The sequence below is a fragment of the Ascaphus truei genome, chromosome 18 (genome assembly GCF_040206685.1).
Source record: "Ascaphus truei isolate aAscTru1 chromosome 18, aAscTru1.hap1, whole genome shotgun sequence".
NCBI classification, from domain to species: Eukaryota; Metazoa; Chordata; class Amphibia; order Anura; family Ascaphidae; genus Ascaphus; species Ascaphus truei.
This window is the reverse complement of record NC_134500.1, coordinates 7,106,376-7,131,434: the sequence shown is the minus strand read 5'-3', so window position 1 is coordinate 7,131,434 and position 25,059 is coordinate 7,106,376. Positions and strand designations below refer to the sequence as shown.

At 51.8% G+C, this 25,059-nt stretch overlaps 1 protein-coding gene across 1 annotated transcript in view; it reads left to right on the top strand.

The window, feature by feature from the left end:
• The window catches only part of ADAMTS17 (ADAM metallopeptidase with thrombospondin type 1 motif 17), a 112,962-nt gene that overhangs the window by 49,867 nt on the left and 38,036 nt on the right, over window positions 1–25,059 (top strand). The window contains exons 10-15 of the mRNA XM_075575279.1: window positions 236–386; window positions 3,165–3,266; window positions 3,946–4,091; window positions 9,715–9,881; window positions 10,226–10,353; window positions 21,270–21,390. Of these exons, the coding sequence (XP_075431394.1) occupies window positions 236–386; window positions 3,165–3,266; window positions 3,946–4,091; window positions 9,715–9,881; window positions 10,226–10,353; window positions 21,270–21,390 (815 nt within the window). The remainder of the gene's footprint in view (window positions 1–235; window positions 387–3,164; window positions 3,267–3,945; window positions 4,092–9,714; window positions 9,882–10,225; window positions 10,354–21,269; window positions 21,391–25,059) is intronic.

Here is a 25,059-nt window from a genome sequence, read left to right as displayed (position 1 = left end):
ATGTGATCCTGCCCTGTGGTCATCTTTGGCCATCCTAAGAAGCACTGGGATGGGCGGAATATTTCCATAAGACATCTTCTGATGCCGAGAGATACCTTATGCCCCAGTCATGTGACTGTGCTGGAATTACACTGTTTAGATAATATGGGCCAAGATCTCCATAACTGGAGGATCCCATTTCAATCAGAGCAGATCAGTCACGTGCACTTTCTGTTTCATCTCCTCCGCTGCATAGATCCAAGGGGAGCTCGTGCTTACTTGTGACCGACCCCCGGAGCCGGTACGCCGTCAGGCTGCCCCACAAGCTGCCCGGGATGCATTACAGCGCCAGTGAGCAGTGCCAGATTCTGTTTGGGAGCAACGCCACCTTCTGCAAAAACATGGAGGTGAGAGTAAGGGAAGCACAGTGGGTCACAGCAAAGCAAAGCTCCCAGGTACCGGGGGAAAACCAACTGTATGGCACGATCACCAACCATAGGCCAGGCTCTAACACGTCCTAATATTAGCAGGGATTGCTATTAATCCCTCCACCCCTACACACACATCCACACCCCTACACACACATCCACACCCCTACACTCACATCACCAAACACACATCCACACCCCCACACACATCCACACCCCCACACACATCCACACCCCCACACACATCCACACACATCCACACCCCCACACACATCCACACCCCCACACACATCCACATCACCAAACACACCCCCACACACATCCACACCCCCACACACATCCACACCCCCACACACATCCACACCCCCACACACATCCACACCCCCACACATCCACACCCCCACTCACATCCACACCCCCACACACCTCCACACACATCACCAAACACACCCCCACACACATCCACACCCCCACACACATCCACACCCCCACACACACATCCACACCCCTACACTCACATCACCAAACACACATCCACACCCCCACACACATCCACACCCCCACACACATCCACACCCCCACACACATCCACACCCCCACACACATCCACACCCCCACACATCCACATCACCAAACACACCCCCACACACATCCACACCCCCACACACATCCACACCCCCACACACATCCACACCCCCACACACATCCACATCACCAAACACACCCCCACACACATCCACACCCCTACACACACATCCACACCCCTACACTCACATCACCAAACACACATCCACACCCCCACACACATCCACACCCCCACACACATCCACACCCCCACACACATCCACACACATCCACACCCCCACACACATCCACACCCCCACACACATCCACATCACCAAACACACCCCCACACACATCCACACCCCCACACACATCCACACCCCCACACACATCCACACCCCCACACACATCCACACCCACTCACATCCACACCCCCACACACCTCCACACACATCACCAAACACACCCCCACACACATCCACACCCCCACACACACATCCACACCCCTACACTCACATCACCAAACACACATCCACACCCCCACACACATCCACACCCCCACACACATCCACACCCCCACACACATCCACACCCCCACACACATCCACATCACCAAACACATCCACACACATCCACACCCCCACACACATCCACACCCCCACACACATCCACACCCCCACACACATCCACACCCCCACACACATCCACATCACCAAACACACCCCCACACACCCACACCACCAAACACACCCCCACACACATCCACACCCCCACACACATCCACACCCCCACACACATCCACACCCCCACACACATCCACACCCCCACACATCCACACCCCCACTCACATCCACACTCCCACACACCTCCACACACATCACCAAACACACCCCCACACACATCCACACCCCCACACACATCCACACACATCCACACCCCTACACACATCCACACCCCTACACTCACATTACCAAACACACATCCACACCCCACACACATCCACACCCCCACACACATCCACACACATCACCAAACACACCCCCACACACATCCACACCCCCACACACATCCACACCCCTTCACACAGATAAACAAACACACAATCACACCCCACACACTTCCACACCCCTACACACACATCACCAAACACACATCCACACACATCACCAAACACACATCCACACCCCCACACACATCCACACCCCCACACACATCACCAAACACACCCCCACACACATCCACACCCCCACACACATCCACACCCCCACACACACATCCACACCCCCACACATCCACACCCCTTCACACAGATAAACAAACACACAATCACACCCCACACACTTCCACACCCCTACACACACATCACCAAACACACATCCATCCACACCCCCACACACAGCATAGTGCTCAGGGATCTGTTAGTACATCTCACTTTTTATTGCCTCCTGAATCGCACAGTATAGGGCTTGTCTGTCTCAGCAGTGTAGGGGTTACTCGCCGCGTGCCATGACAGTACTGAGCACACATTTCTCCGCTTTGTACTGGTTTGTGTGGCGGGGGAACACGGAGATACAGTTACTTGCTGTTCCAGAATCATTTCCTGCAATGTGCTTTGCATTTCTCCTCCCGCGTCACAAGCTGGTCCCGGCCTTTAATAATCAGCCAGGCGGACATGTGACGTTGTAGCCCCTCTCTCACTTACCCACACACTGTGCACTGCGTCTGCGGGAATGGCAACGTAACAAAGTGGCGATCAGATTTACTGTTTGCTTCATAGTTTCAATCTTCAAATTTATTGTGAGGAATTAGATTCAGGAAGGCCCAGAAATACATCACAGCACGGGGGGGATCGGGGAAGGGGGGGAGTGGCCCTAAATTAAGATGGCCGATGGGGAGCTGCTGTTGGGGAGAGACTATACACACATTCAGTGCCGGGGGGTGGGGGGCAGAGCGAGGCGTTGCAAGTCCCCCTCAGCATGGACAAAGTGCAAAATGCCGCAGAGGTCCCTGAGCAGAGAGACGTTTATTATGTTTAAGTGCAATTCTAAAAGGCAGAATGGATGCAATATACAGAAGGTGGAGCATCCCCCTCAATGCTGCACCCCGTCAATGGGTTGTCACTGAAGGGGTTAAAGATCGGTGGGGTTTTATATCACCGTTAATGCCACGTGGGCCTTCCCTTTGTGATTTCAGCATCTGATGTGCGCCGGGCTGTGGTGTCTGGTGGAAGGAGACGCCTCGTGCAGAACCAAGCTGGATCCCCCACTCGATGGCACAGAGTGCGGGGCGGACAAGGTAACCCGGGGGTCAGCTCCATGAGGGTGAGGAGCAGCGAGGACGGGTCAGCTCCATAAGGGTGAGGAGCAGTGAGGACGGGTCAGCTCCATAAGGGCGAGGAGCAGCGAGGACGGGATCAGTAACGCTCTCTGTAATCATTCATCGCAACGGACTGCCTGGCGGAGAGATTACTGTCTGTGCAAGGCAGGCCTGCAGGGCATAGCAGCACAATGGCCGGCTCTTCTGGCACTGCAGGGGTTACAGGTGCCACACACCCTGTACAAACATACATTATATATATATATATATATTAGTGCCAACCATGTACACAGCACTTTACAGAGATGCTGTACAAGGTAGAGCCATACAGGGATAAGAGCATGATTTGTACAAGGAGAAGAAGAGACGCGGCCCCGGAGAGCAGAGACACACGGAAGGGCACAGGCCGCGCGTACGCAGTGCGTCGTGTGGTCATTACACTGCGCTGCGGAAATTCTTTATTGCGACGGTGGGTGTGCAGGACGGGGCGAGAGGGAGCCGGGCGCAGGGAGGGAGAGGTGCAGAGGGAACATTCATTAATACTCACAAAAGATTCAAACAAATGGCGGCCGTGGCTCCGGCCGTGGCTCCGGCCGTGGCTCCGGCCGCGTGTTATGGGTTTGGACACCAGTGCTCACACAGTGGCTTTGTGTTTCAGTGGTGCAGGGGTGGGGAGTGCGTGAGCAAGACCCCAATCCCTCAACATGTGGACGGAGACTGGAGCACGTGGGGCCTGTGGAGCATGTGCAGCCGGACGTGTGGCACAGGAGCACGCTTCAGGCAGAGGAAGTGCGACAACCCGCCGTGAGTCAATGCGCAGCCCTGCAAACCTCATACATGTATCCGAGCGGTGATAGGACTTTATCTGCCCTCTCTCCTGCCTCTCTTCCCTCTTCTCCCCCCCCCCCACTTACCTCTTCTCCCCCTCTTCCCTTCCCCCCCCCCCAATTCCCTCTCCTCCCTTCCCCCCCCCCAATTCCCTCTCCTCCCTACCCCCCCCCCCCCAATTCCCTCTCCTCCCTTCCCCCCCCCACTTCCCTCTCCTCCCTTCCCCCCCACTTCCCTCCTCCCCCCCACTTCCCTCCTCCCCCCCCACTTCCCTTCACCCCCTCTTCCCTCCCCCCCCCTCTTCACACACACACACACACACACACACACACACACACACACACACACACACACACACACACACACACACACACACACACACACACACACACACACACACACACGATCTTGTAACTGTTTTGGGCCTAAAGTATAAATCCCATTGAGGTTCATGAGAGCGGATTCACTAAGCCAGGCTGCGCGGGGGCCAGGCTGCGGGGGGGCCAGGCTGCGGTCTTCTTATTGCCAAGGACTAAACCCTAAGAACACAACGCCGCGATGCAGGGTATGCCGATTCATGGCAGCTAACGCTGGATTGGCACGGTGACTCTTCGTCAATCCTGGCCAAAGAGTGGTCTGACCACACATCATGTTGAAAAGAGCAACAATATAACATAACCCCTCGCGTTTCTGTCACGCGTGACCCTCTTCTAACTTACAGCGCCCAATCTTTGGAACTGTCACCGTGTTTCTAAAACCTCCTCTCGCCCGGCATCGCAATAACACCGGTATCGTGTCTCAGACGCATATAACGTCTGCGGACCCTCTGCATGCGCCATGCGTATTGGTACACATTGAGCTAATTTGTGTGGGATCAGACAGACCTCTCGCGTGCAATCCTGCGCCCCGCCCGCATGCAATCCTCCGCCCCGCACGCAATCCTCCGCCCACGTGCAATCCTCCGCCCGCGTGCACGCCTCCGCCCCGCACGCCTCCGCCCCGCCCGCGTGCAATCCTCCGCCCACGTGCAATCCTGCGCCCCGCCTGCATGCAATCCTCCGCTCCGCCCGCGTGCAATCCTCCGCCCACGTGCAATCCTGCGCCCCGCCCGCATGCAATCCTCCGCCCCGCATGCAATCCTCCGCCCACGTGCAATCCTGCGCCCCGCCCGCATGCAATCCTCCGCCCCGCACGCAATCCTCCGCCCACGTGCAATCCTCCACCCGCGTGCACTCCTCCGCCCCGCCCGCGTGCACTCCTCCGCCCCACCCGCGTGCAATCCTCCGCCCCGCCCGCGTGCAATCCTCCGCCCGCGTGCACTCCTCCGCCCCGCCCGCGTGCATTCCTCCGCCCCGTCCGTGTGCAATCCTCCGCCCCGCCCACGTGCAATCCTCCACCCACGTGCAATCCTCCGCCCGCGTGCAATCCTCTGCCCCGCCTGCGTGCAATCCTCCGCCGTGTGCAATCCTCTGCCCCGCCCGCGTGCAATCCTCCGCTTGCTCGCAATCCTCTGCCCCGCCTGCGTGCAATCCTCCGCCTGCGTGCAATCCTCCGCCTGCGTGCAATCCTCCGGCCCGTCCGCGTGCAATCCTCCGCCTGCGTGTAATCCTCCGGCCCGTCCGCGTGCAATCCTCCGCCCTGTCATTGTGGGGCGGGATTTCAGAGAGCACAGTGGTGACTGACAGCTGATGCAAGCGCGTAGTCTGTCCTGCAGTGGCACCTCTCTGGCATTGTGTGTGTGTGTGTGTGTGTGTGTGTGTGTGTGTGTGTGTGTGTGTGTGTGTGTGTGTAAATGTATATATGACATAGTGAAGAAGACTTAGGCCTCGTTCTGGGTGGCAGAGACAGGAGGTGGAGGGCGCACGTCCGCGTGTGCGCGCGTCAGTCTGCTGGCCGATGTGTGCTCATCATCCCCAGCAGACCTTTTCGAGCGTTCAGGAGGCGGGTCTACAGACCCGAGGTTAGGGATGGGTGTTGCTCTTCTCACTACACGTTCCCGAATGATTTCATTGGCTGCCGAAGTACCAGTGACGCTGATGCAGCTTGAAAAAACAACTTGAGTTTTTTATGCAAACTGTAGCAAGCGTCAACTCCATACTTCGGAGACAGGGCAGCTTCTACCCCGACAACTGATATTTACTTTAAATACTTTGTTTCGAACGTGCGTCGCGAAGCAGGCACCCTGAGCGAGGCCTTAGAAGATAACTCAAAAGAAGAGGCAGCAGCAACTTCTGATTGGGAACAAGCAAATCATTGCACTCCAATGAGACGGTGGATCGACAATAAAAGATTGTGCACTTATCATAAAGAGAGTTGAAAACTTCTACATTAAATTATACACAGGTAGCACGGAGCATAATCCACCATTAATGTACCACGCGTCCTCGCAGAAGAATAGGCAAAGGCAATCAAATCCATGGAGAATGGGAGGACTCCCGAGGAAGATGGAATTACAACTGAAATCCCGAAAGAAGTAGAGAAAATTCTTGCAAAAAACTCTTTACATGCGGCTTGAAGAACAAGAACATTTGAGAACAACGGAGAAATGCCAATTATTCTCATCCACAAGAAAGGAGCCACAGAAGACCTCAAGAGCTACAGACCAATTATAGGGTGGAACAGACCTTGGACATGGCCCGGCCTAGGTACAGAGCAAGTGGGCTTTTGCAGTGGATACAGCACAATGGACCACATCCAACTCTTCCAAGAAGTGACGAACGTGGACTACCACTCAGTTTAGGATCATAAATGGCGTAGAAGCATTTAGTTCTGTCTTCCTTTCAGAGGTTTTAAAGGCATTAAGAAGTCAAACTGTTAAAGAACGTCCATTGATATTATAAGAAACATTGGATATCACGAAGATAGACGCAAGATCAGGATCAGCGAGAAAGTGGGAACCCTTGAAGAATTGTTCAAGACATTGAATTGGGAAGAGAAAGGGAATCAAAATCAACGGTGAATTCTTAAGTCACATACAAATTGCAGATGGCCCTTATTTTTGTCACAAGTCCAAAAGACCTCCAGCAACAAGTCAGAGAACTCACCGAAGACAATAAGAAGATGGGCCTCCATTTGAATCTCAGGAAGACCAAAGTGATGTTCAACAAATGTGTCAACCGTAGATCGATTGAAATATTGCGAGTAACAATGGATGGGAACCTTTCAAATGAAATCGATAGGAGAATGAAGATGGGATTTAGGAATTTGCAAGAAACAAGGCAATCTTACACGGGAACCTTCTACTGTGCATTAAAAGCAAAGTGTTCGACCCCTGTATTCTGCCCGTGGTCACGTGTGGATGTGTAACTTGGGCCCTAAATTCAAATACGATTTTTAGGATCTCCAGACAACTCAGAGAATTGTGGGGACATATATGCTAAGTATTACTCAACAAGATAGGAAAAAGAATGAATGGGTCTGTGAAACATCATAACGATGAAGAAATGAAAATGGCGGTGGGCTGGATATATCGCAAGGCGACATGACCATTGTTGGACGAAGATGATACTCAACTGCATTCCAAGAGATGTCAAAAGACCAAGACAACGACCAAAAGGAAGAAATTCAGAAAATGTGTTGGAGCAACGTGGAGAAGAGAGATTTGCAACCGGACCTGCAAGGTCATTGGGGAGGCCTTCATCCAGCAGTGGATGGACAATGGCTGCAGAAGATGATGATGATGATGCATGTGCATACATATATTTACTATATAGAATTTTTATTCCGTAGAAGAAAAAAAACTAGAGCAACCTCTGATTTCAGCAAGTCTGCAAGACCCTCACCGTAACTCCTCACAAAATGCGCGCGCTCGTACGCGTTCCCATACACTGAGCCACTTAATGCTTTTCAAGGTCACACACAATTAACCCTCCAGTGCAAGGGGTTCCATTTCCATGGTGTTTGCTTTCATAGCTGGTTTTCTTATCCAGATGTTATATTTGTAGTCCGCTGTAATTTACATGCCATGTTTGCTTTTGCAGCGCCGTGTTTATCAAAGTAAACGGTCCCAGCATTAATCCGTCACTGAGAGAAGAACACGCCATGCCTTGCACAGCCGTTTATCACGCGGGAGATGGCTTTACATTACATTGTATAGGGGCACATGATAAGAACCAGCTGCCCACAGCAATTTAAGGATACACTGTAGCTGGTGGTCCTGCCTGTGTGACATGCACAGTCTTGGGGTTTTGCTCATATAAAGATTTGCATGGCAGATTGCTCAGTGACGTTAAGCAAAACAGAACAAAAGGTTGTAAAGGTTGACAGACACTTTTGGCAAAGCGATGTCTGGCCTATCACGCGATACTGTATGTGTGCGCTGGCCCTCGTGTGTTCTTTAACCGGTTGTGAGTCATACGTAACGCCTGCGAGCACGGAGTTCAGCATCGCGTAGTGACCGGGCAGTAGCCACACTTCCATGTGGCGTCATGTACGACAATTTCCACGGATGTTCCGATGTGCACATGAATCAGTGTGGGGGAGGCTGGGGGAGGCGGGAATAGGCCGGGGGAGGCGGGAATAGGCCGGAGGAGGCCGGGGGAGACAGGAATAGGCTGGGGGAGGTAGGAGGAGGCGGGAGGAGGCTGGGGGAGGCGGGAATAGGCTGGGGGAGGCAGGAGGAGGCCGGGGAGGCGGGAATAGGCTGGGGGAGGTAGGAGGAGGCGGGAATAGGCTGGGGGGGCAGGAGGAGGCTGGGGGAGGCGGGAATAGGCCGGGGGAGGCTGTAGGAGGCTGCAGGGCTCAGTGTTTGGTCGGAAGATAAAGCTTGCACACACTATTACAGCTGCATCTAACTTTGCATATTAGCCTCCGGTTACCCGTGGCCCCTCGCTTGCACGTGTGACCTGTAAATTGGGGGCCACGGAAGGACATAGCTACCCTTCCTCGCCACCATTTGTATTTGTAATATTTGTATTATATTTTATCTTTTATTTAAGAAACTCATTAAAGGTTGTATTTTCATTGATAGAATCTACGCTTGGTTAGAGCTGTGCACGTTCCTGAGCCCCTGCTATTCTCCTAATGTGGGATTTCAGACATAATTATCCTTCTTGCTAATTGATAACCGAACCCCACCGCAGTGAGTGCAGCGTCCGCAGGGCGGTTATTGACCCCTCTGGAGTTGTCTTTTTTTGTGTATTGTTCCCCTTGTGTGTGCCCATCTATGGACCAGAATATTTTAAGCAGCATTTCACCTGTATTGCTGTGTTCTACGCTCTCTGTCGTGACATTAGAGTGTAAGCTCACTGGGGCAGGGATCAGTGCAATAGTGCATACCAAAGTATGAAAATGGGGTGCAAAAGAGCCGTGCAGCGTTACTGAACGTAGGCTTTTCTGGCAATCGGGCTCAGTACGCCTGGTGGAGATGGATCCAACCTTAACTCTACCAAATGCTGCAGATCTAGTCAGTGTCTCCTACCTGAGACTTCCAGGAAATGAATGAGTTTTCTGCGCTGCCGTGTTGGAGAAGGTTCACTGCCTGCAGGACACGCACTCAATCTGTCTCTGAAGAGGGCAATAGCAGAAACATGGCGGCTGATGTATGGGTGGCCCTCTTAAGTCCTGATCATATGTCCCCCCCCCGCCCCTTTTTTGGCAGGCCGGGGCCTGGAGCACGGAGCTGCAAAGGTACAAGCGTGGAACACATGGTCTGTGAAAACTCACCCTGTCCCAAGGGAGGTTCCAGCTTCAGGGACCAACAGTGTCAGACCAATGACCGCAACGGCAACAAGAAGAAGAGTCTTCTCATGGCTGTTATTGTTGACGGTAAGCCCGAGTCCTCATGTCCTCCTGCCTTTCCTCTGTCCTTCCTTCATATCCTCTGTCTCTTCCCTCCTTCCTTTGTTCGCTCGCTCCTCGTCCATCCTTCCTCGTCCTTCCTTCCTCGTCCTAACCCAGGGGTGGGCAACTCCAGTCCTAAAGGGCCACCAAGAGGCCGGGTTTTAAGGGCATCCCAGCTCCAGCAGAGGTGACTCAATCAAAATGACGGAGCCACTGATGGAGCCCCCTGTGCTGATGCCGGGATGTCCTTAGACCCGGACCTCCTGGTGGCCCGTAAGGACTGGATTTGCCCGCCCCTGCGGAGTCTAACCTGATATTTTGTTTCGCAGATAAGCCCTGTGAACTGTTCTGCACCCCCTTGGGGAAGGACGCCCCGGTGCTGGTGTCAGACAGAGTCCTTGATGGAACACCGTGTGGTCCGTACGAGACCGATCTGTGCGTTCATGGCAGGTGCCAGGTGGAGTAGCTTCTTAATGTTTCACAACCTCCTCAAATTGTCTATTCTGATTTTTGATTTCCCCAGTGACACTTCCTGTTTTCCGCGTAATTTCATTTTTGATGCACACCATTTTTTTTTCCGATATCACGTGGGTCTCTTATGGGCTTGAGAGACCTTTGTGTTCTCAGAACCAGCGAAGGGACATTCCAAATAGTATATAGTGTTCAACATTTTCGGTTCATAACTGGAATCATTATGAAGATCCCAGCTACGAACCGAAAATGTGAGATGTTGGAATAAAAACACCATTTTGCTTAATACTCAGTGGTTGAGCGTCCTCAACGAGCGACCTGCGATATCGTGCCCGAATCGCCGACATCTGCCATTGATTTTAATAGCGTGGATCACGCTGTGATGACTTTCGGATACTTTCTCACAAATACCTTTGCACTTTAACTATATAGATATAGAAATATTTTATTTATTTGTTTATAAATTGTTTTACCAGGAAGTAATACATTGAGAGTTACCTCTCGTTTTCATATTTGCATGCTCGGTCTATATACCGTATTGGATTACCACATTACAGCATCAGGATATGTATTTTCTTGTACAGCTATATCTCTATATATCAATGAAGAAATAAAAAGGGAGAGGGTTGTTTTAAAACGGGCTAGGAAAGGATGGATGTTTAGGTTTTGCAAAAAGTAGTGACATTTAGTCCCGCAGAGCACCACCACACACTGACCTCTTCTCCAATTATTGCAACATCTGCTTTTGGCCCCATAAAAGGTTTCACAAACAGTGTAGCGATGGTGTGCCAAGAAATGTCTCTGTTTGTGTTGGGCAGTTCTGGAAATCTATCATCTGCACTCAGAACCTCAGACATTATCTTACTTTCTTATCAGGTGTTTTAACTCCACTTCGTTATCTACAGCTGCCAAACCGACCCACTGTCCTAGTGAAGGGAATGCCCCGGGGACCCTGTTTGACGATTGGCTCCTCGGTGCTTTGGGATGATAGCTAATCAGGATTTGAAGATTGTGTTTTCTAAAAGCTGCTTTAATCAAACATCTATATGGGAATCATTCCAGGGAACAGCTGGAGAAGTTTATGCCAGGAAAGCTGCCTGGATTGCTCACTCAGCAGTTTTGGGGTTGTAGGAGGAACGAGGGAAGCTATTTGCCGAAGGATTGTCCCGCTCTGAATACGAAGCCTTATCCACCCTCTCCCCCGACTTAGCGGAATAATCGTAGCATTGTGTGCCGGGTCTCTGGCAGCCATGCGAAGTGGATACAGGCATTAACGGAACGTGCTGCAGCAAAGTCACTTGCAGTAAGCAGGCGAGCATGCTTGTGCCATGAGCGGGGAGAGGGAGTTCAAGGACAAAACAAGGTCAACACCTTCAGTCCCAGAGGAGACCTGCAACACTTTGCTTTGTCAAGGGAAGTAAACATAATTGTGCCCCTTTATAAAGCATTAGTAAGACCAACCGTGAATATGGCGTACAATTCTGGGCACCGCTGCTTAGAAAATACATTATGGAACTAGAAAGTGCAGATGGATAATCTGATTTAGAGAGGAGAGGCTAGCTAAATTACATTTGTTTACATTAAAAAAGAGGCATTTATAACTATATACAAATGTATTCGGGCGACAATATAACAAGCTTTCAAAAGAACTATTCATCCCAAGGGCAGTACAAAGGACACGGGGTTATCCCTTAAGGTTGGAGGAAAGGAGATTTCACCAGCAACAAAGGAAAGGGTCCTTTGCAGTAAGGGCAGTTACAGTGTGAGATTCATTACCCATGGAGACTGTGATGGCAGATACAATAGCTTCAGCTTCAAAATGTAAGATGTCTTTTTAGAAAGGAACGGTATACAGGGATATACCAAATAAGTATACATGGGAAGGATGTTGTTCCAGGGAGAAATCTGTCATTATTTGGAGTCAGGAAGGAATTTATTTTTCCCCTAATGAGATATCATTGGATGATATGTCACTGGGGTTTTTTGTTTGCCTTCCTCTGGATCAATAAGTAAGTATAGATATAGGATCAAGTATCTGTTGTCTAAATTGAGCTTAGGTTGAACTTGATGGACGCATGTCTTTTTTCAAACTCATCTACTATGCAACTATGTAACTCTGTCATCCTCACCTGGCACTGAAGGGGTTAAAATGTCTACTCAATGTTCCGCCCCGTAAATCGATGCGCAGTAATAAAAAGCTATACTGAGCACGACTGCAGAATTCCAGCCTGCTAAATCTTCTCCCGTTTTGGAAAGGTAGCCCGAAAGGTTACAAAGTAGATGAGGTTGAAAAAAGACGTACGTCCATCAAGTACAACGGTCTCCACCAGGGCTAATTCATAGCAAGCGTTTGGGTATTGGGGCAGTATAGCGTTACCTGCCCACTTTTATTAGATGATGCAACAAATTGAATTCTTTGAGATGTGCTACGGTTTTGGGTTTCTCTTTGGGGCCTATTACCAGTTGGAACAGGTGTAGTTATATTAAATTGTGACATCTTTTGGCACAGCAGTGAGACACTTTTTTCCACATTGGACCCCTTAGCATACCCATGCCCCAACTCTTACTGCTGTAAATGTTATTCCTGCTAATAGTATCATACACACAGAGTCATTTCTGCAGAAAAACCTTCCTGGAGATAACAGCCAAGACTTGGCTTTGATGCTGAAGTTTCCCGGTTTGTCTCTGTTTTCTGGTTAAAGACCTAGGGTGAGATTCACGCCGCTCTGATAAAGAGTTCCTCTGTAATGCGTACGGCTGCGTCCAGGGTGAAGCCAGGCGGAGGCACGCTGAGGCTGAGGGAAAGCGGGTGCTTTCCCAGGCCTTAGACCGCGCGCCGTCCGGGGTCGTGGGGGGCCCTGTGTCGTCACGTGACCGGCCCTGCACTCCGGCGAGCGCAGAAACTGTCATTGCGGCTGCAGGGGCTCACTGCCGAGCAGCAGCACGGGTCAGCACGGGTCAGCGCCTAAGCGCTGACCATGACCGAGGCCTTATACTGGGGTGTAAATGACACAGCTTCTGTCTCTGTGCCAGCTCTATAGGGACGTTTTAACCCCCGGCGCCAAAGAGATCTGCGTCGGATAGTGCAGGGGTGCTCAACTCCAGTCTTCAAGACCCCCCCAAAAGTTCAGGTTTGAAGGATATCCCAGCTTCAGTCTTCAGTCTTCGACTGAGCCACTGATTGAGCCACCTGTGCTGAAGCTGGGATATCCCAAACCTGACCTGTTGGGGAGTCTTGAGGACTGGAGTCCGGCACCCCTGGGATAAAGGAAGCAAATCGAATGTTTGATATCAGCGCAGAACGACGACATCGCGCACACGGTGTAATGTCGATGCACAGAACCGCCCCTTCCCGAAGCTGATGTTACATCTCACGTCTCGCGCTTGATTGGAAGCTGGCTTGCGTCCGGCTCCTTGATGGCAGTTTGATACTGAGCAGGGTCCAGCTGGCGCCCGAAACTTTCCCAAGCGCCAAATAGTTTTCTCCTTAACAGCGGAGCGCAAACCAGAACGCACAGCGTCTTCAACAAGGGTGCCCACCCAACCCCACGTCATCAAGAGACGCCACTCAGGTTCTGTTAGTTTAATCTCCACTTTCATAAGCATGGCAGCTCGCACGGGGATTACGCGGAGACCAAGGATTGGGTTGTAGTCCTGACCATGAGATACTTTGTCATTGGTGGGTGACGTCTTACATGGGGGGATTGTTAATGCCTCACTTGTAACATTGATCCCATTTAACTATACTCCCTGTATTAAACCCTTCACTGCTAAATAGTCCTGCAACACACTGCATATTAACCCTTGTTTAGTCCTTGTAGTATTTTAATGTTGGGGGGAGGGGGGGTAAGGGGGTGTCAGGCTCATATGAAACAGAGTATTAAAGCAAAATGTTGTTTTAATTTAAACATCTCAACGTTTCACTCCATAGCTTGGAACTTTATAATGGTCCCAGTTATGGACCGAAACGTCGATTCCCCCCCTCCCCCCCCCCCCCCGAGAGCCGAGTCTTGCGTCTGATCACCGAATTGGGGCGTCCGACTTCCAGTGCAGACCGGGGGGGTCTGGCTCTCCCGATGTGTCGGTGGCCCTGAGAGCAGAGGGCGGAGAAAGAGACCGAGCACAGAGACAGCAAAGGAGAGAGGGAGATGGGGCAGGGAGAGAGAGAGAGGGAGAGAGAGAGAGAGGGCAGAGAGAGAGAGACAGAGACAGCAAAGGAGACGGAGATGGGGCAGTGAGAGTGAGAGAGAGAGAGAGAGCAAAGAAGAGGGAGATGGGGCAGTGAGAGAGAGAGAGAGAGAGCAAAGAAGAGGGAGATGGGGCAGTGAGAGAGAGAGAGAGAGAGGGCAGAGAGAGACAGCAAAGGAAGGGGAGATAGCGCAGAGAGGCAGAGAGAGAGACAGCAAAGGAGAGGGAGATAGCGCAGAGAGAGACCGCAAAGGAGAGGGAGATGGGGCAGTGAGAGAGAGAGAGGGCAGAGAGAGACAGCAAAGGAGACGGAGATGGGGCAGTGAGAGAGACAGCAAAGGAAGGGGAGATGGGGCAGTGAGAGAGAGAGGGCAGAGAGACAGCAAAGAAGGGGAGATGGGGCATTGAGAGAGAGAGAGACAGCAAAGGAGAGGGAGATGGGGCAGTGAGAGAGAGAGAGATAGCAAAGGAGAGGGAGATGGGGCAGTGAGAGAGAGAGAGATAGCAAAGGAGAGGGAGATGGGGCAGTGAGAAAGACAGCAAAGGAGAGAGATAAAGATGGGCAAAGAAAAAAAGAGAGAGCAGAGAGAGACAGGAACGAGTGAGAGTAGAGAGACGATAAAGGAGAGAGCAAGAGAGAGAGCAAAGGATTTAGCGAGAGAGAGACGAGGGCAGAGAGAACCATACAGACAGTTTACCTGTTTGGTTATATACAAGGGGTATGTGTATGTATGTGAGTGTGTGTGTGTGTGCACACAGATGTTGCAGCTGTACGAAAAGTGGTGGGGCTGACGCGCCAGCGGTTGCAATAACGCCTGCTACATCTGTATATGCAGCAATAACTGTATAAACATAATACTCAAGGGGTTAAATATATACACATATTGTATCCTGTATAACTGAACGTCTGTAATGTAAATCGCGACGTGCGGATTACAAAGTACACTGAGCTTTTGTGCCGAGCGTTATACCAGTTACACCAGGGGGGTCAAACTCCGTCCTCAAGGGTCACCGCCAGGCCAGGCCACTGATTGAGCCAGCTGTGCTGAAGCAGGGATATCCCTAAAACCGGGCTTGTTGGTGGCCCTTGAGGACAGAGTTTGACACCCCTGATTTATTCATTTTATATATATATTCATTCTCTCTCTCTCTCCCCCTCTCCCTGTATTTGAAACCCTTCCTAAACCTTTGACTCCTCCCGCAGACGTCGGGGGCTCCGCCCACTTCTGGGTGTAATATATAAAAGAATATTTTTTTACTTAACTTTCCACCCCGATTTGATAGTTCTTCTGTATTTCAGAGAATTGGCGACAGCTAGGATTATTACAGAGGGTTTTTGGGGTTCCCCCATCTGCGGCAGGTGTAGCAAAGCGTGCAGAACAAAGCACATTATATTTAACAGCCCGTTAAAGGGTTATAAGGCTAAAGCCTTATACTGATCGCATGTTATACTCCATGTACTGTAGTAGTGTGTGAATTATACGTCATGTGTGTGCATTTACCTGCCCTGTCCTAGCCCATGTATCATACATGTATGCGATATTCCGTGTCCCCCGTATAATGAGTTATTCCGTCAGGGCTCATTACCGCAGACCCTCTCGAAGTCTAAGATGCTCGTTAAGAGGACGTCTAATGTCATTAATCCCTCACAATGGAGAATAACTCTTTGGCGAACATCTGGCATCCATAAGAGTAAATCACGGCTTTATTACACAGCAACATGTGGGAGACATTAGGCCGTGCGTCAGCTCACCGCGATGCTTTCGGACTTGATTTGGTTAGTGGCGCGGACGTTACTGGTTGTAAAGCCTCAGTAACAGGGCTGATAATGGATTGCTTGATTCCCCATATTGCTCCCATGTTGCCCTGGTCAGTAACCCTTTCCTGGGCGGAGGTGCCCGGAGCACGGGTGCGAGTTTTCTGGGGTAGCAGTAAGTTATAAATAGTTGTTTTGTTTTTTTGCTGGGTATACTTTAACATTACAATCCGGGCCCGATTAGAGGAAACATAAATAATAATAAACGTTTTCATATAGCGCCAACGGGACTCAAAGCGCGTCACAATTACAGCACACGGGAATGTTACAGACACAATCCCTGCTCCGCAGAGCTTACACTCTGTTTTTTTGGTGACTGAGGCACAAGGAGATAAAGTGACTTGCCCAAGGTCACAAGGAGCCGACACCGGGAATTGAACCAGGTTCCCCTGCTTCACACTGAGTGTCATTGTCAGCATGTTTACTCACTGAGCCGCTCCTTCTCCCGCCCTAGATTTCGGCATTGCAGACCACTTTGGTAGGGAAGGGGTTAATAGGATGCATAGTGGGCTTTACAGCTGACGAATCCCTGAGCGCTTTCCCCATATTCCACCTCGAGTTCTATAACCTGTACGTTTCTTCTTCCAAACCTTCCCCCCCCCCCCCACAGTGTACTCCGCACAGCCAGCGACGTCTCCCCCTCCCCCCACAGTGTACTTCGCACAGCCAGCGACGTCTCCCCCTCCCCCCACAGTGTACTTCGCACAGTCAGCGACGTCTTCCTCCCTCCCCCAGTGTACTCCGCACAGCCAGCGACGTCTCCCCCTCCCCCCAGTGTACTCCGCACAGCCAGCGACGTCTCCCCCTCCCCCCACAGTGTACTTCGCACAGCCAGCGACGTCTCCCCCTCCCCCCCACTGTACTCCGCACAGTCAGCGACGTCTTCCCCCTCCCCCCACAGTGTACTCCGCACAGTCAGCGACGTCTTCCCCCTTCCCCCACAGTGTACTCCGTACAGCCAGCGGCGTCTCCCCCTCCCCCCCCCCAGTGTACTCCGCACAGTCATCGACGTCTCCCCCTCCCCCCACAGTGTACTCCGCACAGCCAGCGACGTCTCCTCCTCCCCCCACAGTGTACTCCGCACAGCCAGCGACGTCCTCCTCCCTCCCCCCACAGTGTACTCCGCACAGCCAGCGACGTCTCCCCCTCCCCCCACAGTGTACTCCGCACAGCCAGCGACGTCTCCCCCTCCCCCCACAGTGTATTTCGCACAGTCAGCGACGTCTTCCTCCCCCCCCCACAGTGTACTCCGTACAGCCAGCGACGTCTCCCCCTCCCCCCACAGTGTACTCCGTACAGCCAGCGACGTCTCCCCCTCCCCCCCCAGTGTACTCTGCACAGCCAGCGACATCTCCCCCTCCCCCCACAGTGTACTCCGCACAGCCAGCGACGTCTCCCCCTCCCCCCCCAGTGTACTCCGCACAGCCAGCGACGTCTCCCCCTCCCCCACAGTGTACTCCGCACAGCCAGCGACGTCTCCCCCTCCCCCCCAGTGTACTCCGCACAGCCAGCGACGTGTTCCCCCTCCCCCAAAGTGTACTCCGCACAGCCAGCGGCGTCTCCCCCTCCCCCCCAGTGTACTCCGCATAGCCAGCGACGTCTCCCCCTCCCCACCCAGTGTACTCCGCACAGCCAGCGGCGTCTCCCCCTCCCCCCCAGTGTACTCCGCACAGCCAGCGACGTCTTCCCCCTCCCCCCCAGTGTACTCCGCACAGCCAGCGACGTCTCTCCCTCCCCCCACCCAGTGTACTCCGCACAGCCAGCGACGTCTCCCCCTCCCCCCCCAGTGTACTCCGCACAGCCAGCGACGTCTCCCCCTCCCCCCCCAGTGTACTCCGCACAGCCAGCGACGTCTCCCCCTCCCCCCCAGTGTACTCCGCACAGCCAGCGACGTCTTCCCCCTCCCCCCCAGTGTACTCCGCACAGCCAGCGACGTCTCCCCCTCCCCCCCAGTGTACTCCGCACAGCCAGCGACGTCTTCCCCCTCCCCCCCAGTGTACTCCGCACAGCCAGCGACGTCTCCCCCTCCCCCCCAGTGTACTCCGCACAGTGAGCGACGTCTCCCCCTCCCCCCCCCAGTGTACTCCGCACAGCCAGCGACGTCTCCCCCTCCCCCCCAGTGTACTTTGCACAGCCAGCGACGTCTTCCCCCTCCCCCCCAGTGTACTCCGCACAGCCAGCGACGTCTCCCCCTCCCCCCCAGTGTACTCCGCACAGCCAGCGACGACTCCCCCTCCCCCCACAGTGTACTCCGCACAGCCAGCGACGTCTCCCCCTCCCCCCCACAGTGTACTCCGCACAGTCAGCGACGTCTTCCCCCTCCCCCCCCAGTGTACTCCGCACAGCCAGCGACGTCTGCCCCTCCCCCCACAGTGTACTCCGCACAGCCAGCGACGTCTCCCCCTCCCGGCTACCGTATAAAACCTCTCCCTTTTCTCCAAACAGTGAATCCCCCCCGTTCTCCCCCCCGACCCTTGGGCGGTATCTCCCCCCTGTTGCTAACGCGCTTACTTATGATGCAAAGCACTGCGCACACTGGCGCAGAAGAATATAATACATACATATTTTCACCTCTTTTCCCCGGTTACTCTTCATTTGTTACTGACGTGTCCCGGCTGGAACTGGTTTTGTGCTGAAATTACAACTCATTGAGCTATAAATCAAAAATGTATCTTTTCATTTGTCTGTGTTACTAGCAGAGTATCCCCCTCTGTGTGTGTTACTAGCAGAGTATCCCCTTCTGTGTGTGTTACTAGCAGAGTATTCCCCCTCTGTGTGTGTTACTAGCAGAGTATCCCCCTGTGTGTGTGTTACTAGCAGAGTATTCCCCTTCTGTGTGTGTTACTAGCAGAGTATTACCCCTCTGTGTGCGTTAGTAGCAGAGTATCCCCTTCTGTGTGTGTTACTGGCAGAGTATTCCCTCTGTGTGCGTTAGTAGCAGAGTATCCCCCTCTGTGTGCGTTACTAGCAGAGTATCCCCCTCTGTGTGTGCTACTGGCAGAGTATTCCCTCTGTGTGCGTTAGTAGCAGAGTATTCCCCCTGTGTGTGTTACTAGCAGAGTATTCCCCCTGTGTGTGTTACTAGCAGAGTATTCCCCCTGTGTGTGTTACTAGCAGAGTATTCCCCCTGTGTGTGTGTGTTACTAGCAGAGTATTCCTCCTGTGTGTGTTACTAGCAGAGTATTCCCCCTGTGTGTGTTACTAGCAGAGTATTCCCCCTGTGTGTGTTACTAGCAGAGTATTCCCCCTGTGTGTGTGTGTTACTAGCAGAGTATTCCCCCTGTGTGTGTGTGTTACTAGCAGAGTATTCCCCCTCTTTGTCTGTTACTAGCAGAGTATTCCCCCTCTGTGTGTTACTAGCAGAGTATTCCCCCTCTGTGTGTGTTACTAGCAGAGTATCCCCCTCTGTGTGTGTTACTAGCAGAGTATCCCCCCTGTGTGTGTTACTAGCAGAGTATTCCCCTCTGTGTGTGTTACTAGCAGAGTATTCCCCCTCTGTGTGTGTTACTAGCAGAGTATTCCCCCCCTGTGTGTGTTACTGGCAGAGTATTCCCCGTGTGTGTGTGTGTTACTAGCAGAGTATTCCCCCTGTGTGTGTTACTAGCAGAGTATTCCCCCTGTGTCTGTTACTAGCAGAGTATTCCCCCTGTGTGTGTTACTAGCAGAGTATTCCCCCTGTGTGTGTTACTAGCAGAGTATTCCCCCTCTGTGTGTGTTACTAGCAGAGTATTCCCCGTCTGTGTGTGTTACTAGCAGAGTATCCCCCTCTGTGTGTGTTACTAGCAGAGTATTCCCTCTGTGTGTGTTACTAGCAGAGTATTCTCCCTATGTGTGTGTTACTAGCAGAGTATTCCCCCTCTGTGTGTGTTACTAGCAGAGTATTCCCCCTCTGTGTGTGTTACTAGCAGAGTATTGCCTCTGTGTGTGTTACTAGCAGAGTATTCCCCCTGTGTGTGTTACTAGCAGAGTATTCCCCCTCTGTGTGCGTTACTAGAAGAGTATTTTCCCTGTGTGTGTTACTAGCAGAGTATTTTCCCTGTGTGTGTTACTAGCAGAGTATTCCCCCTGTGTGTGTGTTACTAGCAGAGTATTCCCGCTGTGTGTGTTACTAGCAGAGTATTCCCCCTCTGTGTTTGTTACTAGCAGAGTATTCTTCCTGTGTGTGTGTTACTAGCAGAGTATTCCCCCTGTGTGTGTGTGTTACTAGCAGAGTATTCCCCCTCTGTGTGTGTTACTAGCAGAGTATTCTCCCTGTGTGTGTGTTACTAGCAGAGTATTCCCCCTCTGTGTGTGTTACTAGCAGAGTATTCCCCCTCTGTGTGTGTTACTAGGAGAGTATTCCCCCTCTGTGTGTGTTACTAGGAGAGTATTCCCCCTCTGTGTGTGTTACTAGCAGAGTATTCCCCCTGTGTGTGTGTGTTACTAGCAGTAATTCCCCCTGCGTGTGTTACTAGCAGAGTATTCCCCCTCTGTGTTTGTTACTGGCAGAGTATTCCCCCTCTGTGTGCGTTACAGCAGAGTATTCTTCCTGTGTGTGTGTGTTACTAGCAGAGTATTCCCCCTGTGTGTGTGTTACTGGCAGAGTATTCCCCCTCTGTGTGCGTTACAGCAGAGTATTCTTCCTGTGTGTGTTTGTTACTAGCAGAGTATTCCCTCTGTGTGTTACTGGCAGAGTATTCCCTCTGTGTGTGTTACTGCCTGTGTTTGACTGAGCCTCTGATTGAGCCACCTGTGCTGAAGCAGGGATATCCTGAAAACCTGACCTGTTGGAGGGGCTTGAGGACTGGAGTTCAGCACCCCTGCACTGGACCTTACAGACGGAATCTCAGTGACCCGCACATTCTGACAGAAAGGGGTAACGTCTGTGACAAAGTCTTCGTTTCCTTCCCCCCTCTTAGAAAATTGGCTGTGACGGGATTATTGGTTCTGCTGCCAAAGAGGATCGCTGCGGGATCTGCAGCGGGGACGGCAAAACCTGCAAGGTTGTGAAGGGCGACTTTAACCACACCAAGGGAATGGGTAAGGAGACAACCTAAACTCTGCAGGCCCTGCATGCTAAAGGGAAGGGATCCATCAGTGCCGCTCACTGTGTATTAATGCAGCGGTGCACAAACTGGGGGGCAATTTTTTGCGGGGGGGGGGGGCAATTTTTGCGGGGGGGGGGGGACACGGGCGATTGCAGAGGTCCCGCGCTCTTCCCCAAGGCATTTAAATTAAATGCCGGGGGACTGCGCGAGGCCTCTGCAACCTCTACTTACTGAGATACAGCCGGCTTCAGGACGCGTGACAAAATGACGCCGGGGGGGGTGTCATGTGACATAACAGTTGCCATGGTAGCGTGACGTCACAGCGAGGTAAGGGGGGGGAGCGCAACAATGGAGGAGGGCAGGCAGGGGGGCGCAGCAAAAAAAAGTTTGTGCGCTCCTGTATTAATGATACATGATTATACAGCGGCACACCACAATACAATAATCCAAATCCCTGTGCAAAACAATTACTGTAATAAACAGCACTCACCTCCATACAGAAGGGTGTGATGGGGGTATTACTGAGCGGTACAAGGAGTTAGACGCCAGATTATCAGTACAGTGCGTTGCTGGCCTTAAAAAGGTTCCCTAATTGCTCCGGTTAATTGGGACAGATTGAACTAATTACACTTATTTTTCAACGCCGGTGTCTCCATTCACTTGCAGTGAAAGTAAATATCACCCTCCCAACTGTCGCTGGGAACTGCACATTTGGCTTTGATCAGGGGCTGGGCAACTCCAGTCCTCAAGGGCCACCAACAGGTCAGGTTTTCAGGATATCCCTCATTCAGCATAGGTGGATCAATCAGTCCCTGCTTCAGCACAGGTAGCTCAATCAATAGTCGAAGACTGAGCCTCTGATTGAGCCACCTGTGCTGAAGGCAGGGATATCCGGAAAACCTGACCTGTTGGTGGCCCTTGAAGACTGCAGTTGCCCGCCCCTGGCTTAGATAGAAGTCCCTGTCTTTGCTCCAAAATTCGATCTCGTTCTTATTTATAGCGCTGTATCAAGGTACTTTGCTAAGGGGGGGGGGGGGGTCAGTAGGAGGCGTTACACATTATATATAGGATATGAGCGCACCTCAGTGCAAAAAAATTATACAGTGCGTCTATAGACAAACCTTTACTGGCGTCGATACTAAGGGTTAGATCCACTAAGCGCAGTTAAATCCGGGCTCCTAACGTGATGTTAACTAAAACAGGAACAGACATTATGTTCCCTGAGTTAACGGGGTATCCTCAAAACGGATCATCTGCAAGGACAGCGCGTGCAGTACATCACACGCGCGCAGGCGCAATGCCACGTTATTGTAGCATACCAGTGCGTTATCTTCCAATACCGTGATGTTACGTCCGTCTCAGTGTTACTCCCTCCCAGACCCAGGAATAGGGTGTAACTTGTGCTGGGGTAGAGAGAGGAGAGGGAAAGAACGCCATGTTCATTAAATCATATCTAACTGGTGTTCCTGCATAAGGCCCCGGACATGTTAGGTGCTTGCTGTCGGAAGCGCGCTTCCGCTCAGCACTGAGCCCCTACAGCCGCAATTAGAGCGGCTTTAGTAGGGGCTCACCTGCGCTTCCGCGCGCTTGCGGAAGCGCAGGTCTTGGGGGAATTTAAAATTCCCCTGCTTGCCGGCGAGACAGGGCGGCAATGAGGGCGAACCAGCTCCGTGACGTCACTGGCCCGCCCCCGGCCAGTGATGCGCCCGCCCCCGGACTGCCCTGTGACGGCTGCTGAGAGCGCTTGGCCAGGGAAAGCACCCGCTTTCCCTGAGCCTCAGCGCGCCTCAGCACGCCAGCGGTAAGCGTGTCCGAGGCCTTAACCTCCGTGGACTTCAGTGGAGAGGCGACGCTATGATGATCCCTCATTTGCATATAATGGACGCCATCATCACTAGCGTCTGTTTTAGTTGACGCTGTGCTCTTTATCGGAGGCAGCTCAGGGGTTCACTAAATGGCTGTCGGTGCAGCAGAAGAGGAACAAAGATGCAAAGTTCTGTGGGGAAGATCATGTGACCAGGCAGTCACTAGATACAATTGGTGCACTGCTAGAGAGAGGGCAGGGCTCAAAAAGGGTGTGTGCCAGAGCCTGTTTCAGAAGAGGAAGTGACTTTGTAAATGGTTGCTATAGAAACAAAAAATGCTTGTTACATTATAATACATTAAAAATGTCATTCAGAGCTGTTAAAAGAAATGCTACACGTATTTTCTCATAGTACAGAACTGATTTAATAAAGAAAACACATGTAGGATATTGCTTGGTCTGCAGCTTAAACGGAGCTTTGTGTGTCTGCGTGGGGCGTCGGGAGGGTGAGCTGGGAGCATCTGTTTGTCACGTGTTCTGTTACCATGTTGCTTGTGAAAGCATTCGAGCCTCACGACCTGTTTGTGTTCCCCAGTCACCAGTAATCATTGTAAGAAGGTTTCCACATGTGTCATGACAAAGCCAAAGACTGTGCCCAAGTGTTTCACATGTAAGAGAAGCGTGGCCTTCGTGGCCTTCGTGTGACTCGTAGCAGACTAGCCGTGCCTTGGTTTTGTGGTTACCTGTCCTTGGTTTCTGATTGGTGTTTCTTTGGAATTGTGTTCGCCTTATACACAGAGCAATGCTCCCACATCGATTCTCACCTATCACACAGCGTCACTTCTTACAGCAGGGGGCTCACTTCCTGTCCTCAAGACCCCCTGCAACGGATCATGTTTTCAGGATATCCCAGCTTCAGCACAGGGGGTGCAGTCGGTCCCTGCTTCAGCACAGGTGGCTCAAGCAGTGGCTCAGTCGCAGACTGTGCTGAAGCTGGGATCTCATGGAAACATGACCTGTTAGGGGGGTCTTGAGGACTGGAGGTGAGCCCCCCTGTCTTACAGCACACGTTTATTAACCTCTTCACTGCCACCATTGCCATAACTTCCCTTATAAGACACAGGAAATCAAATGATTCCCGTTACAAAGCGCTCCCTTAAAAAGTCAGCCATTTCTCCTTCCGAACCACATGGAATTCAAACATTTATTTTCTGTGGTGTAAACGGAAGCCATTTAAAAAAACCTGTAAAAAAATAAATATAAGCAGATATCAACACTATTACAAAAAAGAGCATAGACGTAAAAGTAACATTAGGAAAAGGCCTCCCTGCTCCCAAGAGCTTACAATCTAAGATGGTAAGGCGTCCATATTTGTGAGATAATTGCTGAATGTCCCATTTATATACTAAGTCTAATCATATGTGTTTGCAAATGAATTGGTTATTTGCACGGGGTCTCAGGAAGGCCCAGGTGATAGAAAGAGGAGAACCCTGCCTTATAGAAAGAGGAGAACCCTGCCTTATAGAAAGAGGAGACCCCTGCCCTATAGAAAGAGGAGAACCCTGCCTTATAGAAAGAGGAGAACCCTGCCTTGTAGAAAGAGGAGAACCCTGCCTTGTAGAAAGAGGAGAACCCTGCCTTGTAGAAAGAGGAGAACCCTGCCTTGTAGAAAGAGGAGAACCCTGCCTTGTAGAAAGCCCCATGCTGAGACAGATCACATAATCCTTCACATACTGGATACTTGGACACATCTGCACCAGGCTGTCTCTTGCAGTGTCCATCTTCCCTACATGCATACACACACACATGCACGCATACGTATTACATACATATATACACACAAGCACGCATACATAC